This window comes from Syngnathus leptorhynchus, chromosome 11 (assembly GCF_054491065.1).
Source record: "Syngnathus leptorhynchus isolate UIUO chromosome 11, UIUO_Slep, whole genome shotgun sequence".
Classification (NCBI taxonomy): domain Eukaryota; kingdom Metazoa; phylum Chordata; class Actinopteri; order Syngnathiformes; family Syngnathidae; genus Syngnathus; species Syngnathus leptorhynchus.
Window position 1 is genome coordinate 9,885,278 of NC_141205.1, and position 22,657 is coordinate 9,907,934.

General features: G+C 41.7%; 1 protein-coding gene across 2 annotated transcripts in view; it reads left to right on the top strand.

The window, feature by feature from the left end:
• Positions 1–20,827, top strand: part of foxj3 (forkhead box J3) — a 63,600-nt gene extending 42,773 nt beyond the window's left edge. For both annotated transcript variants that reach the window (XM_085925204.1, XM_085925202.1), the window contains 9 exons: positions 2,392–2,475; positions 3,916–4,017; positions 8,432–8,560; positions 14,094–14,265; positions 16,837–17,226; positions 17,719–17,820; positions 17,917–18,108; positions 18,262–18,360; positions 18,670–20,827. In XM_085925204.1, the coding sequence (XP_085781330.1) occupies positions 2,392–2,475; positions 3,916–4,017; positions 8,432–8,560; positions 14,094–14,265; positions 16,837–17,226; positions 17,719–17,820; positions 17,917–18,108; positions 18,262–18,360; positions 18,670–18,782 (1,383 nt within the window). In that variant the 3' untranslated portion in view covers positions 18,783–20,827. The remainder of the gene's footprint in view (positions 1–2,391; positions 2,476–3,915; positions 4,018–8,431; positions 8,561–14,093; positions 14,266–16,836; positions 17,227–17,718; positions 17,821–17,916; positions 18,109–18,261; positions 18,361–18,669) is intronic.
• The last annotated feature ends 1,830 nt before the right edge of the window (positions 20,828–22,657 follow it).

Genomic DNA, 22,657 nt, shown 5'->3' on the forward strand with positions numbered 1-22,657 from the left:
TACACATCCTGTAGGTCTAATCGTAGGGATCCTAAGCTACGCTTCAGCCCGGCTCTATCTGAGCCTTTGCTACACATGCCGGGGAGAGAAGAAAAAAAAATAGACACAAATAATTACCCTCTCCGCACACACACACACACACACACACACACACACACACACACACACACACACACACACACACACACACACACACACACACACACACACATGCATGGAGAGCCACGCTTGGCTGTGTATGAGAGGATGGGGACTGAATGCTAATTTCGTGTTTTGCTGTAATCCTCTGATATTGACACTCTTGGGAGCTGCTCCACTAAATACAAAATAATCTATTGCTGTATGGATCCCATTCCAGATGCACGGCCAACGTGCTCGCATCCTTAATGTTTAATTTGGAATTTTCCTCACTCCCTTCCCCAGCCCAGCCCCCCCCCCCTTGTGCACAAGACAACTTCAAAGAGGCGGTAGCTGCTCTTGATATGTTGCATCAATATTGTAATGTGGCAGGAATATGAAAACTGCTGCTCGGATGAGATAGGAGAAGCAAAGTCTGCGTCTGTCAGTCTGGGAGATGCTCGGGATTAAACGGCGCTCGTTATTGTGCAAAAATACCACCTGACTGCATGTAAAGCGGCAGGCGTGAAGAATTGTGTGCCGTACAGAAGAAGATAGCAATCCAAAAAGACAATTAGGATCACAATTTTTATCTGATTACTGGATCGCTCAATGGGATTCGTCATAAATTTGCAAGAAGCACATTTAGTTGAATTTTTAGGAAGAAATGTATTTCATGTATTTTGGAATAATCTAACATATAATGCAATAATTTCTGCAAAATTCCAACTTTTTATTGATTTTTATTTTTTATTGATTTTTATTTTTTACTTTTTATTATTATTTATTGTTGACTTTTTGTAATGCAACACCCGGTTATGCTAATGCTCCGAATTTATTTTATAAATTATTTTGAGAGCAACTGGATTATACGACTTCATTCAAGTGAAAAAGAATTTGAGTTTTTACAGATACACTCCATGTTTTATGTTAAAGCAGCCCGCTTTGTTATGGCTGAAGAAAAACAGGTGTTTTTTTTTGTTGCTATTTTCCTGTGGAGCCAATACTATGTTGCTGAATATTTGTGAATAATTTAATGGCTCTTCTTTATATGTTTTTCTCTTTTCCTGCCAAATCTCTGGGGGTGGGCATCGGGGGTGGGGAGAGAAAAAAAAAATGCAGCAACTCTGTCTTCCCACGAGGGTTAAGTTAAAGTGTTCTTCCCCGCACTAATTAAAAGCAACGAAGCCCAGCCCGGCTTTTTCTGTGCTACTCCTCGTTTTGAAACGTAAGTTATAAGACGCACGTGGATCGACTGCCGTGACGACGCGCCTCACCTTTATCAATGATGCGGAATTTCTAATGAGGCTGCTGCATTTTTATTACCGTTGTATAAACCCCCCCCCCCCACCCACCCACCCTCCCCTTTTCTCGGCTTGATTGCGCATGTGAATTATTATTCTCAACCCCTCTGAGGAGCCGTTAATTGACCCTAAAGCTTGGCGCACATTAAAATATATCATTTCGCATACACACACCCCGCACTCCCTCGATGAATATTGGCCAAGCGTGGCTTTTCATTTGAACAATTGCAACCGGGCCAGAGTACGTGAGTTGTGAAAAAAAGAAAAAAAAAAATCCCTTGAACAAGGACAGGCCATTGTGTACGACGCTATTATTTTATGGATACTCACTAAGCTTCTCTGGTGGACGCATCAATTATTCTCTCTGCTGGGGAAGTCATTTTAAAAGGTCCTGATCTCACTTTCTCTTGACAATTGAGATTTTTTTTTTTCTTATCCTCAAATATTAAAAATACATTCGAAAAGCCGCACAGCTTTTTAAGGAGAAAAAAAAAGTTTTTTAAGCAAGTGTACGTCGCCTTAGAGGAGCAACACCATTGAAAAAAAAAAAAAACAAGTGAAATGCAGAAGATAAATAATGCAGGATGGGGCTGTAGAATTTCATACCCCCCAAAACTCCCAGCCTCCTCCAGTCAGCCTGCCCTGCACTGTTCTCTTCTTGATTAGCTTCTCTCGGCCAGGGAGGTTCTTCCTCATTTCCCGGCCTGAGAGCCGTCTTGGCAACGATGCCACGCTCACCTGAGGCCGAGGAAGTGAAGATTCAAGGAAGAGCTTTGCAACAGCTGCCCCTCGCCAGCCTCCAGTAAAGGAAGCTGAGTCTTTCCTGACAGACAAAAGCCTCCACACGTTGTATATCCAAATACAAGACATTGCAGTCAATGTCAAATCCTATTAGCAGTCGAATAGAAAATTAGCTTGATGCATTTTTAGTTTATTTTCATGTCCTGACATGGCTCTCTTTCGCCTGCAGGGTTCTTATTGGGCTATCGACACCAACCCAAAGGAGGACGCCTTGCCAACGCGTCCCAAAAAGAGGCCGCGGTCTGGAGAGCGGGTGAGTGCGACATGAGGGAGGGGAAAAAAAAAAAGATTCTGGTATTACTTGTGCAGGTGTACCTAATGAAGTGTCCGGAGACTGTATTATATTTCTTTTATCGACTTCATCCACCCTTTCTCCAGCGTTCCTCTTTACAAACACGCATGCAGACTTTTATGTAACTGCCTCACGAGCTTGTCATGAAATGGGCGCCTTATTAATAAACGGTGCCCCAGGTAGCCATTACACGCGTTATCATCTGCGCCTCCTCCCTCTTTTATTTATTTATTTATTTTACCAACATCAATTAATGCAGAGCACTACTTTGAGCTTCTGGCTTTTTAATTATGGATGGTCCAGCGTTACACACGGGTTTTTAAGCGAGCCGCTCACATTTGAACTGGCCTCGGGGCGTCTCGGCGCCACGGCCTCAAAAAAAAGCTTCCCCTTACGATGTGGCTGACCACCGTCCTCCGGGAACGGAAAGTTCTGTTAAGCCGGGCTTTCGGAGGTAGATCTGCGCACATACTAGTCCCATTGTCCCCGCCACACTTTAATCAGACATTAAAAACAGCCTTTAAAAAATAGATCTTGCATAAATGTTTTATTGTTGGTTGTCTTTGGTAAATGCGTCAACCATTCATCTATATTGCATACGTAAATACGTGTTCCTGCCACATTTTGACATGATATAAACATAAAAAATGGATGTCATTTTTGTATTTGTAGAAGTATTTCTTATCTTATTTGCTAACTAATTTCATACAAGTAAAACTAATAAAATAAATATGTAATTATATTATGTATGTATGTAATAGAAAAAAAGTCATTTTAATTTAAAAATAAAATTGTGTGCGTTAGAATATCCTATTATTATATATCTATTAAAATAGGTTCATTAATTGCACCAATATATTCTACGTATAAAAAGATGATGTAACCTGCTGTTTGTTTCCGGCGCATCTGTAACGTGCATGTACGTAGGCATGGCACAAAAGAAAATGACGTGTGTCTGTTCTGTCACTCTTCCCCTCCCCACCAAACAAGAAATTCCATTAAGAGTCTCAGAAGGCACGAGTGAGACTTTGGGAAATCTCATTTAGTGTTTATCATGAATTAAAAATGGTATTGTTGGCAGCCAATCCTCTTAGCGTAAGCACTTTTTCGGCGCACGCCGGAGTTATCTTTGACGACAGCACACGCGGCGGCGGCGGGCACGCGTGACGCGCTTCATGATGACGATGATGCGCGCTTCTCTTGCTAAGAAGCGCACGCTTGAAATGTGACCTAAATAAAAGCTACGGTCTACATTTTTGCGGCAGGATGAGAACAAAGGGCAAAACACATCAACCTGCTTGTGTTTAGTAATTGGATTATGTTGCCTTTTATTTATTTCCTTTCCTCTTTGTGTCTCCTCATCCCACGTCCAATCCCCCCCCCCCCCCCTTCCCCTCACAGGCTTCTACGCCATACAGCCTGGAGTCTGAGTCTTTGGGGATGGAGTGTATGATCTCTGGAAGTGCCTCTCCAACGCTGGCAATCAACACTGTGACTAACAAGGTACTACAGGCGGCCCTCCAGCCTCCAGCTCCCCCAACACGCACCTGGCTATGCGGCTGCACCCTGACCCCGCCCACTTTGCCAACCACCTACTGCACAGTTTCCCCGTAGAGAGAGGAGCACTTCACACGCACACACACGCACACCCGCACATGCCTAGAGCTTATCCGCAACCCACACCAAAATACACAAGGAGGTGTGCGCCGGCCGGCACCTGATTCCTGCACAAGCTCCCGTTGGATTGCGCTCGGTCGGCAACACGATGCCCGCATGGCCGCGTGCAACGTGAAACCTGGCCATCCGATATACATATTGCGCACACACCTGGTCACGTTACAGTTACAAAATGCCCGTACAGTAGACAATGTATCAAGCTTGACACAATTCTTCCACTAGTCCGTAAAATAGGTCTACAGCTGGCAAATATTTTTAAAAAAATCGATGATACTATTGAGTACGCCCATCGATTCATCAGATACATGTTGCATTGTTAAAAAACTAAATGTACATGTGGGATGCAGATATTTGCCCAATTGGGCGTGTGACAAAATAGATGAACGACAGGTACTTTTAAATGTGAGCCGAAACAAGGATTTGCTTTTTATTCGTTTTTAAAAAAAAAAAAAAAAAAAAGCTTAGGAGCAGTCGCACATCCACTATGGGGACGGCGAGCTGTTAGTTAGCTGCGAGTGTGCCATTCACTTTGAAATTGAAATCGGCTTTTTAACCTTAAGCTCTCATCCTCTAGGCCCAGTGGGGGCAGCTCTCAGGAGTACTTTTAGAAAGCCTACAAGAGTCACTTATTCATTTGCAAGCGAGCATTACCAAAAAAAAAAAAAAAGAGTGTACAAGCATGCAATCCCTGTGTGTGTATACGTGCCAACATGTGTGTGCGACGGGGCCCTCTTGAGCTCCCGAGTTGTGCGGCAAAGGGCACGGTGTCAGCGTGTGTTGTAACTTGTGCGCGCATGCACGCCGAGTATGTTAGCAAGGGTTTCCACTTGTTTTGACAAGCATGGCGTAGAAGCATACGTGCACTTTATTCATGGATGTGTCTCCTTAGTACGCCCTTATGACAGTTGAGATTCATGGCCATATATATCCATCATGTGTGTGCAAAAACTCAGAAATCAATAAGTCTTTGTTGACACATAACACGCAACAGTGTAGTTAACAAACCTGTTTCTTTAATTTGGATGATTATATCATATGTTATAAAATGTGAGGCTTTCAGATTGTAAACAAAGCTCTTGAATGGTGTGGCCATGTCTGTCATGATGGGTGTTGTTAAAAAAATAGATTCGACTTTGTCTCCTGTCTTTCCACTTAGCCACCAGCCAGCTAACGGGCTTGGGTCTGGAAATAATCAACTCACAATTGCTAATATGAGTGATGTGATTATCACTGATGTGGATCACGACGCTCAAATTCTTGTCTAATGGAAGCGGGGGATCCAAAATGTCACATTCACTTTACACTTGAAATTTTGTCTGAAAATAAGAATGTAATTTCGAATAATAATTGCATTCATTTTTCACGTGTTTTTCAAGCCTCGTTTTCAGCGGAAATATGCCACAAAAATCTTTTTTTTTGTTGATTCTCTTCTTTTTTTTTTTTTTGTTCCCACCATCACGATCAAGTCTGAAGGAGACATGGATGCATGCGCGCAGTGTAAAAAGCTTGTTTCTCAGCGCCGCCTCGACGCTGTAAACACGTGCCAGGCAGGCCACGCCTCTTTCAGCACGGCGTGCCAAGCCACAGGAATTCCCTGTCTCTGTTTTTCTCCCCCTCTCTTTCTATTCCAGTCTCTGTCCCTCATTCCCGCTTTTGTGCACAGACCGATGGCAGACGCGGAAGGCACCAACGAGAGTCTCTATTCTTTTCTGTGGCCCGTCGGTCATTCCACTCCCTCTCTGTCTCTCTCTCTCTCTTTTTCTAGCTGTCTGTCTCTCCCTCTCTCTTTCTAGCTGTCTGTCTGTCTCGCTCTCTTTGTCTTCATCTCTCTCTCTCTCGCTGTCTATCTCACTTGGGACTCACATTTTTCCCCTCCACTGAAGTGGCCATCAACATTGGCATGAATGTGATGAAGCTGTGGCACAGAGGTGTGACCGTGAAGACTTGGGAGTCTGTTTGCCCGCCACCCCCTCCCGCCCCCCCTCCCTTTTCCTCTCCAGTCAGGAGAAAGCTAGTTCAGCTTTGATTTCCCAACATCTCATGCACTAGATCATAAAATAGTTTTTGAACAAAACATATTACACTGCTGAGAATTGAAGACTTGTTTGCCTGCTAGCTAAAACAGGATGCACGCATACCGATAATCGAGCCAAGATTTTCCCTTATGAGCAGTCAGCGAAGCCATGAGTTTTGAATGTATTACCCTAAGCGATTGTCCTGCGGCTGTGGAGTGTCTTCAACTTTTTTTATGGCTCAATCTGCTTGGAAAACAGTCATGATTGACAGTTGTGTTTAATGCAAGCTAAACACGATAAGTGGGCTCTATTTCTATGAAAATCATCAGACTTGATTGTTGGCTGTCTCTGGATTTTGTATTTTTTTCCACCCTCTCTTGGAAATAAATATAAGTAATGTTTAAACCTGGCGACATATACAGTATAGAAATTGTTGGGTAGACTAATAATCGGTATGAATTTGAGCATCAGACGTCTATGAATAATTATCCTAAGTGATTCTCCTGCTCGGGGCGATTTATGCGAGAGCATTTTTATTTTTCCTCTGGTGATTTTATCAGAAAATGCTCAAGGCCTGACAATTGTAAATGTTTAAAGCGAGATAATCGGGCCTTGTTTTTTTTTCTCCCGCCTCCCACTGGTCAATCCCGGTACTGCAAAATCTGGTTTAGAGGAGACTTTTCGTTTTTGTGTGCGTGAGCTGTCATCGTCGTGGAAGCGCTCGCACGCGTTTGCCTTTTTTTTTGTGCAGAAATGTGCACGCCACATGTATGCGAGTCCATATTGCATTTTCTGGGGGTATGCCTAAAACCACAGAGCGGCACGGTTTTAAAATAATCACACTTTACGGGCGAGCGGTGTAAAAATAGATTGCGGCTGGGCAACTTTTATGATTCGCTCTGCATAACATTTACGTACGCTGTTTTTGATTAGCATGGCGAGGCTGATTTTCATAGAGTTCCCCTTCACGCTAATGAACACTGGATCCGAGCCCACACTGAGCGCAGGGAGTCTGCAGTCCCCTAATGAGCTCCGCTCTCTCTCTTCCTTGAACCTTGTTGGATTTAACGTCTAAGCTTCATCTTGTTTTTTTTTTTGTTTTTCTTCCCATCATGATTTTTCTATTTATCCACCAGCGCACATATCAAAAGTCTATAATGACCAAGCTGGCCTTCTTTCCAACCAGTCTGGTGGTCAGCCGGGCCAATCTGTTGCCTTTTCTGTGTGGTCTCGGTGGCTCAACCGGTAGACAAGAGAGACTTCAGTATCCCGCTGGCCTCCAGCTTGGCGTCTCTGCTACCTCATTGTGCCCAGCACAGGGCCCGCTCTGTTTCGCTGACTGATGAGCACAAGCCACCGAGCTGCCCTCGGTCACGGGTGGACACACGCGTGTGCACGCACACACACACACCGATCCGAAGAAACAACGTCAGTACATTGCTGCCATTCCTTTCTCTCAACGGTAAACCCCATGCGCTAGTTTTTTTTTTTTTCAATACTTTCTAACTCAATATGTGGGATTTTCCTAATTCGGTGGAACTTGCTAACACTGAAGACAGTTTTGTAAGGACTTCAAAGGGCATTTTCCCCAACAGCACACAAAAGCCACGGCGCCTTGAGATTTGAGTTTAATTTGTTCTGTGAACATGCTTGTAATCCAAACCGCTCAACACACTTTCTTTTTAAATTCATAATAATATGATTGATCAATTCCGGCCTCTTCAAAAAAAAAAAAAAACACAAATAGCTGTTTATAGTTGTGTCACAATAACCACGTTCTTATGACATAATATTTCATGCACCATTGCTCATGAGTTAAAATGAAAGTTTGTTGGAGGATGATTAAGATTGTCTCGCTGAAGTACTTGGGTTGCTTTTTTTGCCGCTCTCGTCGAAAAGGTCAGCGTCGGCGGCAACTCCGAAAATCCTTTGTTGGCCTTCTCAAACGGATTCGCGGTCGGTGAGCAGATGCGGCTGACATCGCCACCAATGTGACCTTTACTGATGGGAATGTCTCCGTTGTCTCGAGATGGCATCCAACTAGAAGCACTCCTCTTTCACATACACACACACACACACACACACACAGATAAATACTCTGCCATTATGACATTGTTTCCAGCACATCAGATTATCCCGGTGAACTTCACAGCCATCATCATCATTGTCGGAACGCACCATTAGCAACAATTGAACTGTCTTTGTGCGCGTGTGTGTGTTTCAAGGTTGCACTCTACAACACGGACCAGGAAGGGAGCGATAGTCCGAGAAGCAGCCTTAACAACAGCCTGTCCGATCAGAGCCTGGCTTCCGTCAATCTCAACAGTGTGGGCAGTGTGCACAGCTACACGCCGGTAAAAATGTTTTTTTCTTTTTTTATTAATAATAATAATAAATTATATTTGTAACACACTTTACATTCGGAGGAATCTCAAAGTGCTACATGGCAAGTAAAAACAAGAAAACAAAGCAAAGACAAGTATAAAACAACCAGGATGTGAAAACAGGATTACGGAAATGCTAGGGTAAAGAGGTGAGTTTTGAAAGAGTCAAAGTATTAAGAGGCCAGGAATGATTTGATCCAAAATATGGTTGACTGGAGTGGTGAGAAATGAACGGCAGTACTAGCAGGGCCACGCCGACCTTTAAATAATAAGCTGTTGCTGCAGCGAAGAGGAACAATAGCTGTTACTTTTTCATGTTCACCGACTCACGCCGCAGCATGATTCTCTGCCTTAAGAGCGCCTCACTTTTATTTTTTTCCCCCCGCCTTTTGCGCAAATGCTCAAAATTGCTGTAAATAAGGCACATAAACACTCACTGCCATTCACACACACAGACAATTTAGAGACTTGAATAAATCTAACATGCATGCGTTTGGAATCTGGGGGAAAGCAGAGAAAAATATTGTGAAGATCTGTAATGAGATTTGACTGGGCGCCCCCTAGTGAGTTATTGTAAACAAAAAAATAAATAAAACCAGTCACCTATATTGTAACAATTAAAGGATTACATTCATTCAACAAGTCAGTCGCCCAAATTATAACAATTAAAGGATTACATTCATTCAATATTGCAGGTTTTTTTTGTGTCACTTTCAAGTCTGCAAAAATGAGATGAACACAGACAATTTCAATGTTTAAAAGTGTTACCAAAAATAACTAGAATTGGCAATTTCTGGAGAAATTGCGTGTGAAGGCGAAGGCACTTCACACTATTGTGGGACTCGAAATAATGATTAAATGAAATAAAAATGGTAAATTAATAATGATGATTAAATAAAATAAAAATAAAAAATTAATGATGATGATGAAAATAATTATTAAAATGTGTTAAAATTGAATGAATGAAAAATTAATGAATAAAAAAATTATGGCCAAGCGGGATTCGAACGCCCTCGTGGAAGTAGCTCGTGTTCAGAGCGCCATTGTCTTCTTACTGAGCTAAACACCGATTTAGTGCTATTCTGGTGGAATGATGCTATTAAACGAGAAATAAAAATGGTACATGCCGTTAAAACGGTAAAATGATGTTTTTAACTTAAAATTAAATGAATAACTAAATGAATGATGAAAATAATTATTAAAATGTGTTAAAATTGAATGAATGAAAAATTAATGAATAAAAAAATTATGGCCAAGCGGGACTCGAACTCGCTCGCGGACGTGGCTCGTGTTCAAAGGATCATTGTCTTCTTACTGAGCTAAACAGCGACTTAGTGTTGCTGCGGTGGAATGATGATATTAAACAAGAAATAAAAATGGTAAATGCCGTTAAAACGGTAAAATGATGTTTTTAACTTAAAATTAAATGAATAACTAAACCAATGAATGAAAAATAAATAAATAAAAAATAAAAGAGTTAAATAAACGAGTTAAGGAAAGAAATCATGAAAAAAGTTGTCAGATGTCAAAATTTGAACTCACTCCTGAACGTCGCTCGTGTCTAATGCGCCATTAAGAATGAATGGGGGATTTTAAGGCACAAATTTGCTAATTATGCAAAAACGGTAAATGTTATGAACAAATAAAATACTAGCAATTATGCCGTGAATTTTTGGAACGTGTGAAAGTTGGAATGGGGTGAATCGGTTAAAGCATGTGGGAGTAGTTAGGTGTCAAAAAAGTGGGAGGAATAAATTGTTTAATAATAACTAGAATTGGCAATTTCTGGAGAAATTGCGTGTGAAGGCGAAGGCACTTCACACTATTGTGGGACTCGAAATGATGATTAAATGACATAAAATTGGTAAATTGATGATTAAATAAAATAAAAATGTTAAATTAATGATGATGATGAAAATAATTATTAAAATGTGTTAAAATTGAATGAATGAAAAATTAATGAATAAAAAAATTATGGCCAAGCGGGATTCGAACGCCCTCGTGGAAGTAGCTCGTGTTCAGAGCGCCATTGTCTTCTTACTGAGCTAAACACCGATTTAATACTATTCTGGTGGACTGATGCTATTAAACGAGAAATAAAAATGGTACATGCCGTTAAAACGGTAAAATGATGTTTTTAACTTAAAATTAAATGAAAAACTAAATGAATGATGAAAATAATTATTAAAATGTGTTAAAATTGAATGAATGAAAAATTAATGAATAAAAAAGTTATGGCCAACCGGGACTCGAACTCGCTCGCGGACGTAGCTCGTGTTCTTAGGATCATTGTCTTCTTACTGAGCTAAACAGCGGCTTAGTGTTCCTGCGGTGGAATGATGATATTAAACAAGAAATAAAAACGGTAAATGCCGTTAAAACGGTAAAATGATGTTTTTAACTTAAAATTAAATGAATAACTAAATGAATGAATGGAAAATAAATAAATAAAAAATAAAAGAGTTAAATAAACGAGTTAAGGAAACAAATCATGAAAAAAGTTGTCAGATGTCAAAATTTGAACTCACTCCTGAACGTCACTCTTGTCTAATGCGCCATTAAGAATGAATGGGGGATTTTAAGGCACAAATTTGCTAATTATGCAAAAACGGTAAATGTTATGAACAAATGAAATACTAGCAGTCATGCCGTGAATTTTTGGAACGTGTGAAAGTTGGAATAGAGTGAATCGGTAAAAGCATGTGGGAGTAGTTAGGTGTCAAAAAAGTGGGAGGAATAAATTGTTTAATAATAATAATAAAAAAAAAAATAAAGTAGAATAACAATAGTGTGAAGGCCTTCGCCTTCACACTAATAAGAAGAAGAAAAATAAAGTAGAATAACAATAGTGTGAAGGCCTTCGCCTTCACACTAATTAGTTTGAAATATTTTTGTTGCTTTGCAAATTTAAGTATGAAAAATGTTATAATTGATTATTTTCATTCAACACAAAAAACAATAAATGTCCCCAAAATGTTAAAAGGCTCTCTTAAGAGTTTATAAAAAGTTGACTATGCAATAGAGTCCTGGCTTCAAGTAGGACTTTTGAAGACTTGGCTTCATCTGTATCTGCCAAGCTGCACTTTTCAAAGCAATAAAACGGAGCCAGGTGCTTTTCAAACCTGCTGTGCGTATACATATTTTATTTAATGTTAATAATGAGGGATTTGGGGCACTCAGCACAAAGCAAAAAATAACCTACCTTGTCCCAGTGGGAAGAGTGTAATTTGCTAGCTGCAGACTCCCCCCCCCCCCCCCCCCCCCTCACTGTTTCTTAACTTCAACTTCATTCTCATTTTTTTTCGCAGCAGCCTACTTGTATTGCTTCCAATCTCTTGTGACTATGAATGTCTCTCACACGCGCACAAAATCAATACAAAGCTAATAATCTCCTTTTTGACTGATACATTCCGAGACGTATTCAATTAAAATGTTGATCCCCCACAGTTTTGTGCATGTTAGGTTAACTCAAGGCCCCAAATGTGTGAACGTGATTATGTAAGGTTGTCGATCCGGGGCTTTTGACCCCCCTCCATTACGCTTCTCCCACCTTAAGTCAGCGGAGGTAGGCCCCACATGTTGTCGTTTAGCGGGGCGAGAGGCGACGCATGCCAGACTTGGCCTCATTTTAACAACGTCTTGAAAGTAAGGAAAATTAAAAATGGTGATAAACAGTTTCACACTTTGCACAATTGATTACGACACTGTTCAGTCGTGACACATTTTCACACATGTATAATGTATGCGTAAACAAATCTATGAGTTCACTTTACGGGCTCGTTAGTCTCGTCGTAATTCAGTGACAATTGGCCAAAATCCATTCTATTGTCATTTGACCAATGGGAAGCTGCCAGTTTCGTCTGGTTCCTTTTTCCTACGCACTTGATTAACCCGAGACGTGAAATCGTAAAATCGGATACTCAAAGGTCACATTGTTGCCCAATGCTATTGAACCAGATGACAAGACACATTTAGTATTGTTGTGAGGTAGATTTAGGTAGTTTGTTGCCATTTTGTAGAGTTGACATATTTGGCATGTTAGTGGAACATTCCATGAAGCAAAGATTTGGGGGTTTTGGAACTATTCCAAATTGGCAATTAGGTGGGAATTTTAGGTGAGCTGTCATTTTAAGTCATAAAAATAAACATTTGGATTTGGGTGAGTGCAAAATGCCCACATTATCTTTTATCATAGCTTGTACTTGGCCCCTATTTGATGTTTATCATTATGGTGAGCTGACCTCAAGGCAACATGATGTAGTTGAATTCACAGCATGGTAAATCAACTTGATCATCAGAGCACCTTAAGAAATGTCTTCTGGGTACATTCTCCTTGATCCACTGCAGCTGCTTAGAAATCCAAATGAAACAATAGCGTTCGCAAAGCGTGGTCTCGATCCCACATTTCATCTGATCAAGGACCGCCTCGAAGGATGCGTTCAAAGAAGCCCGAGGTGGAGAGCGCCGCTCGGGGTGGACACGCTCCTGAGCTCCGAGCTTAGGAAGCGGAAAATGCGAAGGGAGTGATTGTAGCCGCACGCTTCTGGAAGGCAGACAAAGGCTCTTCTTCTGATGCCCTCCCACCAGAGATGGCCCCTCTCTCTTTGGTGTGGTCCTCCCATGTTCCCTTGCTCCAGGCACCAGCCATCGATCGGCTCAACCTGATGGATGTGCTGGCTGGCTGGCTGGCTCGCGCGTTCTTGCAGAAAAGACTCCAGCTTTATTATCGCTTCTTTTCCGAGACAGGAAGGTGTTAGCATACCTGTGTATGTGCGCATTTGTATGGATTGACAGCTAATCTCTAGGATCGGTATTGGAATCGGCATCATAAAACCAGGATTGCAACACCCCCTCATTTTTATGTTTTTATGCGAGCGCTGGTCCTCGGTGGACAGGTCCGGTCTCGGTTCCCTTCTGAGATGATCAATCTCTTAGATTCAAACTTGCCGTCACCCGTCCAGCATATAACACTCAAATGGTGTCTCATTTGCACAAGCTATTGCTATTGATTTTCCCTTTCAATACATTTTGGTTTGCCACCTGAGCATCGGCGTAAGTGTTGAGGCCAATCGAATTTACGATATTGTATATAGCTGTGAGGCAAGGTGGCAAGCACTAACCTGGATTGTTGCACTTTGGTTAATCATTACCTCCACCAAGCACAATAAGGCTGTCTTATTTCGCCATATAATACAGCAACACAGAAAACTATGGCTTTCTTGCTTTTGGCGCTTTTTTCCATGACCAGATGAGCGGAGCAAGTATCTTTGAGAAAGTGTTTTGTATTATTCATGAGCGTGTTTCATCATTGTATTTCGCCGCTCGTTGGCACAGCCCCTGCAGACTGAGCGCCACGCAGCCAAACTTTAGCTTAGCTTGTTGTTTACTTTCATAAATGAATCGTCCAGCGTGACCTTTGGCGGGAAAGGGTGAGGGCTCGCTGTCGTGTGACCTTTTGACTTTTTCCCCTTTTAACTTTGAATTGTCCTCCCCTCCCCACCAGGTGAGCAGTCACCCAGAACCCGTGTCTCAACCTCTGAGCCTCCAACAACCCCAGTCCCAGTACAACATGCCCGACAGAGACAAGCAGGTCATGTTCTCTGAATTTGAAGATCTCAGTGCCTCCTTCCGCAGCCTTTACAAGTCCGTTTTTGAGCAGTCCTTCAGCCAACAAGGTAAGTGTGATCTCTCGAAAAGATTCATCATTATGATTAAATCTACTTTGGTCTAAGTGGAGCCGCCAATATAAATATGTATTCTGTATCTACGGTATATTTAAGAATGCATAATATTGCTCCTTTAAAATGCAATTGATGTGAAATATTTGATTGAAGCAAAACAAAGAAGCCACAATTTTTTTGGTTCACATTTGTCAAATTTCCTGAAAAGCCCCGTCGGCATCTGTTCCCCGTCAGCGCTGAAATGTTTTCCCCATGCTGGCCACGTCTCATCCGGGAAGCGAGTCCAATCCCCCTCGTAATTCTGTCGCGCTGAGCTTCATCCGTCACCGTGATGGAGACGTGTTCTACCGTAATACGTAGCAGCAACAGAGTGAATGTGTGGAGAAAGTGGCTTTCCAAAAAAAAAAAAAGCTTGTGGAAGAGTCCCACTAGAACAAAATGCAGTTTTGCTTCTAATCTGATTGACTGATAAACAAAGAGCGTTTGACAAGCGGGTTTGGAGCAAAGTCGTCTGAGCTTTCTGTGTATAACCTACTTTTTACCAATCAAATGCATGTCATGCTTTTCAAAGAGCTCCTCTCCTTTACTCTATCATCCATGTTTCATTAAAGTTGCTACCTTTTTTTGGGGGGGGGGGGTTTCTACATGTGGATGTGCATCCATCCCCTCGTCAGACAAGCTCCGGCAATTAAAAAGCGTAAATAATCTAGCCGGAGGATTTCACATGCGGGGCCGCTGTGTCGACAGCGAGCTAATTCGCTGGCTTTGATAATAGGTAATGAGCTGGCATTATTATTCTACTGCCGCATTAATTGCTTTTTCTACTTCCCCGCTTGGACAACGGTGGGTCTGATAAAAGAGATCTATCCACCTTTGGCACCTTTTTTTTGCATTATGATTGTGGAGGCCTGCAGAAATATGAAAAAAATGATGGAATTTTACTTTATAAATTTACATCTCTTCAAAAGTACTCAAAATAGAAAAATAGTTATGTTTCTAAGTTATCAGTTCATTGCAAAAAGTGAAACGGCAGAGAACTCTTTTTGTCCAAATGAAGTTCCTCAACTTACTTCATTGTTCTTTGGCACCAAGATGCCAGCAGATGGCGCCAAAGCAACACCGTTTTTGTGTGCGAGCGCATATGTGTGCGTCTGACTCGTGAACCTCGGCATGCTGAGTCACCGTGTGAGTCAAGAGAAAGGCAGCTGGAGTGTCTCAAGCGTGCAGCTACTTAAACACGGGAGCCATATCCCATTAGTCTAAGAGCAATGGTTTGCTTTCTTTTGGTCCGAATCAGTTGTCCCGTTTATAAACAAAGTGGCCCTACGGGGTTGTTTTGAAAAAAAAAAACAGCTTTAATCTTTTGCTTTTAAGAAATTGCAACATGAACAGTTTGCATTTTCTTGGAGCGGGGCTGCAAAGGGTAGTAGCTTGAATCATCAGAAAGTAGTGTAGGATATTTTAAAACGTGCCCATTCTTTGAATACCATTAGCGGAATTCCGCGTACCTCGAGTGGCACCCATTAAGTTAACAATCTACCTTGTTTACAAGCTACTTGTAGTTGTGTTGACTTGCTGGAAGCAAATCAATAATTTTATCCTGTTAGCTGCCAATGCTATCGCCAAGACCTAGATGCTGGTCTAGGTGCAGATAATAATCTGATGCGAATATTTGTCGCACACTGCATCACAGAATACGAAATTGTTCTTTTGTAATTTGAGGTATGTAGGTTCCGGTTCTTTAGGCGTCAAGGGACAGTTTCTTAAGATTTTATTTCGTGGTAATGATTATTAAATATGGTTAAGGAAAGGTATTTTGTTGTGTTTTTATAATGTTGGCGAGTACAGTTAAAAGTTGCCAGAGATATTGATCAAGAAAATTGTCCTTGATGAACTTTACTAGCTCCAGTAGAACAAAGACTGGCAATGGCGCAGCTTATTAAATGTGAATTCCTGCTTTTTCCTTGTGTGATGCTATCTTTGGAGCGCCGTGTGTCCGGTGAGCACAAGAGCAGTAGGAGGACATCAGAGGGTCTGGGAAATATGTTTGTTTTACATCATTTGTCACTATTTTCTGTCATTTTATTGACGGAACACTTTATCTCCTGTCAGTCACCGCAGAGGTGCAACAAATTGTTTTCACGCTCGATTAATTTGCCAGGGAGAATGGACCATCCCCGGCCACAACATGAGGTGTGCAAGCGCAATCTAATGAGATCCGATGTCTCTTTTCACAAAAAATCTGAATATAAAAAACAAAATTAAATATCAGAAACAACTCCGTATGATGCAAATTAACGAGTCGACATTCTACAACCATAGCGACGTGTTTTTTTGTTTGTTTTTTTTGATGACTGAACATTTAGAAAGGTGGGTGGGTGCACTGGTAAAGGAGAGGAATGAAGATTTGCCAAAGTAAGATGGCATTGAAGAACCAATTTTGGGGTTAGGTGCTAAAATACAAATGCATCGTCCAGAAATGATTTTTTTTTTTTTGTATCTGAATGCACAGCCTTGTTTGTAATAAGTGGCAATAATGACGTTGTGCGTTGTTGTGCTTGCCAGCCCTGATGGGAATACCGTCAGACACAGCGCAGCAGACCCACACGTCCTGCTCCTATCAGCACTCCCCCAGCGGCGCCATCAGCACGCAGAACAACCTGTCCAACAACCAGCCCAACAGCCACTCCAACAACAGCGGCCAGGTCCCCCTCTCCCACCCGGCGCAAGCCCACCCCGGACACGGCTCCCCGCACGCGCAGCACCTCCCGCAGCACGCCGGCCCGCACAACCAGCACGGCCAGCACCCGCAGCAGCACCCGTCCCACGGCCAGCACCCGCAGCAGCACACGCCGCATCCCGTCCAACACGCGCAGCACGGCCAACACCCGTCGCAGCATCAGAGCCTCTCCCACCAGCCGCATCCCACCCAGCAGCAGATGGCCTGCAATCCAGGTAACCTGGCCCCAAACCTTCCGTCACGCATTGCTGAAATGGATTTTGCATCTTGTTTGTAGTCGCTAAGTGTGGAGATGCTGGTCTAGGGGCTAAACAATAAATCATAGCTCTTTATTATCTGAGGGGGAGAACAAAGCCGGAAAAACAGCCTTGGGAAGGATTTGCACAGTGGAATGGCGCCTCCTGGTGGACACTTTACGCATTGAAATTCAATCAGCACATTTATTAACCTTAGGCTGTTTTCATGAGCATTATCGAACCAATCAGCACTGTTTTCTCTAAAAATAAATAAAAGGTATTTTACATTTTCATTAACTTTTACCCTAAAATTATCCCCAGAATATTTCAATTTGTATTCCATTTTGCTACAAAAAATATTTTGAAAATCAATTTTAAAAAAGCTAATTCATTTTATTTTTTAAATTGGTTTTCATGTCGCCATTGAATTTTGCGATGAGATACTGAAAATTAAATTTTAAATTTGATTAGGTTTACTTTCTGACTGGTACCCAAATCTGGACGCACTGAAAGAAAGCTGCCGCATTGCAAGCAGCTATAACTGGACGGATGTGGACCTGTCACCTTTTCAAGGTAGACGACGTTTGTAAAATGTCAAAGCCACTCACGGCACTGTGACCTCAATGACTTATTTTTTTGGTTTTTTCCTTTTCAATATTGCCCGCTCAGGGTTGCGAGAGAGCATGAGGCAGGCCGAGTTGAACAACTGGTCGCTGGAGCCCACACAGATCGCCGACCTGTGCTCGTCCATCAACCAGTTCTTTGCCCGCACCGGCGTCATCCAGCAGCAGGGGACGGTGCAGCCGGCCGTCTGTCACGCGCCCATGCACTCAAACAAACCCAGCCAGCACCTCGGCACAGGTTTGACACCCGACACCAGTGTTACCTTGCTCGCTTGTGTTACATGTGCAACATGCGGATGCCACTTGTCAAGACGGTGCAGAAAAAATCAGCAATGGCCTATTATGTGGTTGCAAATATTTGACTTGGTTATGGTTGTGTGTGTCTCGTTAGGAAATCTCTACATGGATTCCAGACAGAGCATGTCCATGATGGGGCCCCCGGGGTATCCCCACATGCCGCCCATGAGCAGCGCGGGACCCACTATGACTGGTGAGACTCAGACAGACGGACGAGCGGTTGAGTGATTCGCACTTGTGCCTCATAGTTGGGAAACTCAAATCAAAACTTGCCTCCAGCTTTCCTTTGCGGAGTTTGCGTTCCAAAAACATACGTGTTAGCTTCATCCAAGATGTGTCATTTTCAGTGACTTGAGTGCGTTTGAGCCCTGTAACTGGCTGGCGACCAGTCAAGGGTGTACATCGACTCTCGTCCACAAGTCAGCCGTAGTAAAAATGCATGGATTGTCTGATAAACAAATGGTTTTGTTAATGTTTTTTTTTTTTTTTTTTAAATCCTCAGGGCACCACGCTCAGATGAACCAGCAGCACATGATGCCGAGCAGAAACTTCCAGATTCATCGCATGCCGGCCGATGACATCCAGGATGATTTTGACTGGGACTCCATTGTGTAGCCTCCTCCTCTCGTTTTTAGTTGTATTTTTTTTTTTTTTTTTTTTTAACAAAAGGAGTAGAGAGCGAAGAGAGGAGGAGGTAGAAGCCAGAGGAAATCAGGCTGGGCTAAAATAAGGCCATGGAAGGGGGAGGAGATGGAGGAAGGAGGAAACAAACCCCCTACTCTCCTTCTCGGTGGGCGAACATTAGGCGGAGTGCCGTGAAACATTTTTACATAACCAGAAAAAGACAATCATATTATTGGGACAGGATCAAGTGTATGTCTCCAGCCCGCCTCTCCCACCATCCTAACCAGCGGCCTTCCAGACACCTAAGCCCCGCCCCCATTTTCCCCCCACTTTTAGCCAAGCCACTCCACCACTGTTTTGTGATTTGAGCTTGTGATTCTTCTTCTCGTGTTGGCCTCAGCTGCCTCGTGGATGAATTGAGCTATCTCTTTCTTTTTTTTTTTTAAATAATCTTTTTATTGTTTTGTAAAAGAAACACAGGCGGCCTCTGTGAGTCATGTGACGGCGGAAGAGCCCCCCCCCCCCTCCCAGTGGTTGGTTGGCAGAGACATTTGGATTATGCTCGCTGAGGTTTTGAACAGGGTGTTTTAAAAAAATAAAATAAAAAAAAATACAAGGAAAAGGTCTTCAGGCCTACTTTTAACTACCATAAAATGAAAACCAACCAATGTGATCGGACAAAGGAATGTTTGGGAAAAAGTCAAATTACAGGTAAAAAGTCAGCCGAATGTTGCAAAAGTGTCTTGTTTATTTTTAATTTAAGTCAATTTGATGAGTGTGACAGCAGCAGGATACCAAATGTTAGTTTTTGTTGTTGTTTTGTTTTTAAAGCTGTAGGCACATCCACGTCTGTCATTCTTTCCATCAATTTTCCCTTTGGGGCAATGATTCCCAATCTTTACTGTGAGCCATATTTTAAAAAAATGATAATAATCTGATGGCACACCCCCAAACAAAAACGTCACATATAGGGTATAATCATAATGAAATATTGTCTCGATTTTCCATTGAGATTTTCCATCAATTGTGGAAGAACATTAATCGTTCAGCCTGTCACTATAGTATGTCACGGCCATGACTAGACCAAAAAAATACACCGTTTTGGACCAATTAAGTCAAATTGGATAATGTCTTACCCTCACAGTAGTTGGGAATCACCGCTTTAGGGATGGGCATAGTCTTTGATTTATTAACGCTTAAGAATTGATGGCCGATTAGTTGTGTCTGGAGGTAATGGAGACAAAATAGAGTTGACTTCCTGGATGCAATGAGTAGAAATGCTGTCTATTACCATCTACATCCACATAAACGGTTTCCTTACTAGTGTCTGCCATTTGTATTTTTTAATCAATTAACAGAAGGTTCATTTTTTTCCCGTAGGCAGTCAAGAAAATGCCCATCCCTAATTCCTTTTTATAACTAGCAGCCTATTGATCATTAAACATGTTGGTGATTTAAAAAAAAAAAAAAAGAGTGAGAAGCTGAACATCTACCTTCAATTTTGATTTCCAATCTGTTACTCAAAAATAAACTAAAATGTCAAAAAATTAAATTAAGCTACATTCAAGCTTACCTTTAACTCACGGTTCGGAACAAATATCAATGTATTGATATCTGGTTGGAATGAGATCAACTGAATTAAAAAAAAAAAGGCCCCGTTTAGAAAAAATATTGGTTCTTTCTTTTACCACTAGAGGGCACCCAAGTACCAAGAGTCACTGGTTTAAGGGTCAGAGGCTAATGGCTCGAAAGTTCAAAATGATACTTACCTCTGATTAATGATCTGTAGGCTCTTTATTTGCCCTTAAATGTTTGTCACTTTATTTTATTTTTTCTACATTATGAAGATGAATTTTCCATGCTATATTGGGAATTTGCAAACTTAGCTTATTATGATCACTTTTATTTGAGGTTCTGCTATAAGCACAACTGTTCATTTTTTTCTGAAAAAGCACACAAAAGAAAACAGGGTGATTGGCAGTTCTGGAAACGTCCATATCGGATGGGCGCTAAAGCAACATGCAAATTCTCACACACTTAGTCATGAATATCGTATAAACAACAACGCCAGTCAGGATTCTGTCATACTCTGCGTCCTTTAACATTTAATCTAACAAGTTGGGTCCTGCTCTTTTGCAAGGGATGGGCATTTGATAGGCATTTCCTTGGTTGACTAAAATTGTTAGATTTTGCGAAATGTTTCGAATATGATGTGATCGATCTCTGAACTTCAATTTCTAGGGCGGTGTTGTATTAAACGCTGCCCGGAGGAGTCGATTCCTATATCTGATGTCAGTGTTGTCCTCCTTTAGGCATCCAACGAGTTCCAATTCAGTCGTGACAATTCCATTTTGCCTCAATTGCAACAATCAATCGACTAATCAATCTTTATGCCCATGCCTAGTTTGTATTCCCTTAACAGAGACCTATGGTTGTCTTTTCCCATCATTCCACACCTGGAACCGGATTCTGGAATGATTCTGGTCCAGAGTGAAACTCATCACACATGAAGATGATTTATTCATCATATGAAAAGATAAGTTCCAACTTGCTAAACTATCACTTTAAAGACCCTGTCAAGTAAATTTGGATTTTATTTTTTTTGAATGCTTTCTTGTTTGAAGATCGCTGCTGAAAACACATGCAAAGACTGAACAGGGAGTTGTGAAACTTTTTTTATTTTAGGACAGATTGACCTTTTGCCAAGGGTAAGGATTTCTGACAATCATTTTGAATAATGCTGAGTTTGCAAAATGAGTATTAAATTACAGGGATGGATGGCACTTGACAAAATTCCCCAGATTTTTGTAGCTCATCTTCCCATAGTGGATGCCATTTTGCCTTTTTGGGACAGCAAACTTTAGTTAAGAGCAAATAGTGATGTTGTTTACTCCAGTTTACCCCCAATCGCTTCCAAGACAACTAATCAATTCAATTGATAGATACCCACGCCCATCCTTCTGGTAAAACTCAACGGAGGGAAAGTGTTTCACGTCTTCCGGGCGAAGAGTAAAAACAACTTAAAATGTGGCTTGAAAAAAGGGACACAGTGTAAGAAAAATGACTGGATCACTTTTTTTGTTGCTTGTATGCGCGAGTCTATGTTTGCCGGTGTGTTTCAAAAAACAAATTGGAGGGGGGAGGTCAAAGTTCGTTATTACTTGCCAGAGAGATTATTTGGGAGATTTTAACACATTTTAAATGAGGGAAAGATTTTTCAAGAGCAGCCATCATCATCCTAGTACTGTCACTTGAAATGAATGGTCGTTTCCTTCAGTGCTGGTGTCGTCGTGCTTGTACATATTTGTCTTTTTCAACAACCCCCTCCTTGTTTTCCTCCTGGGGGCCGGGGGAGTCCACGAAATAAATGAGGGAGAGGAAAGAATATTTTGTTATCGTCCAATCAGAGGGTGACAGTATGTATATATCTATATTGTATATATGTGATGAAAACGCATTGGCTTTTTTTTGTGTGTGTGTGTGTGTGTGCGTGTGTGCGTGTGTGTGTGTGTGTGTGTGTGTGTGTGTGTGTGTGTGTGTGTGTGTGTGTGTGTGTGTGTGTGTGTGTGTGTGTGTGTGTGTGTGTGTGTGTGTGTGTGTGTGTGTGTGTGTGTGTGTGTGTGTGTGCGTGTGTGTGTGTGTGTGTGACACTACCTTTTACCTGTACTATGTTTCTACATTCGGTGTTTCAGTGTTGATAATATATATTTGGTTTGTGTTTCATTGTTTTTAAGTTTGTCTTTGTCATTTCTTGTTTGTTTTGCTCCTATTTTCGCCCCTTTTTTTTTTTTTATTTTCAATTGCACGATTTATTACTTTTGCTGTCCGATGAGGTGCACAGCTACTCTTTGTATTCGTTTAGTGCT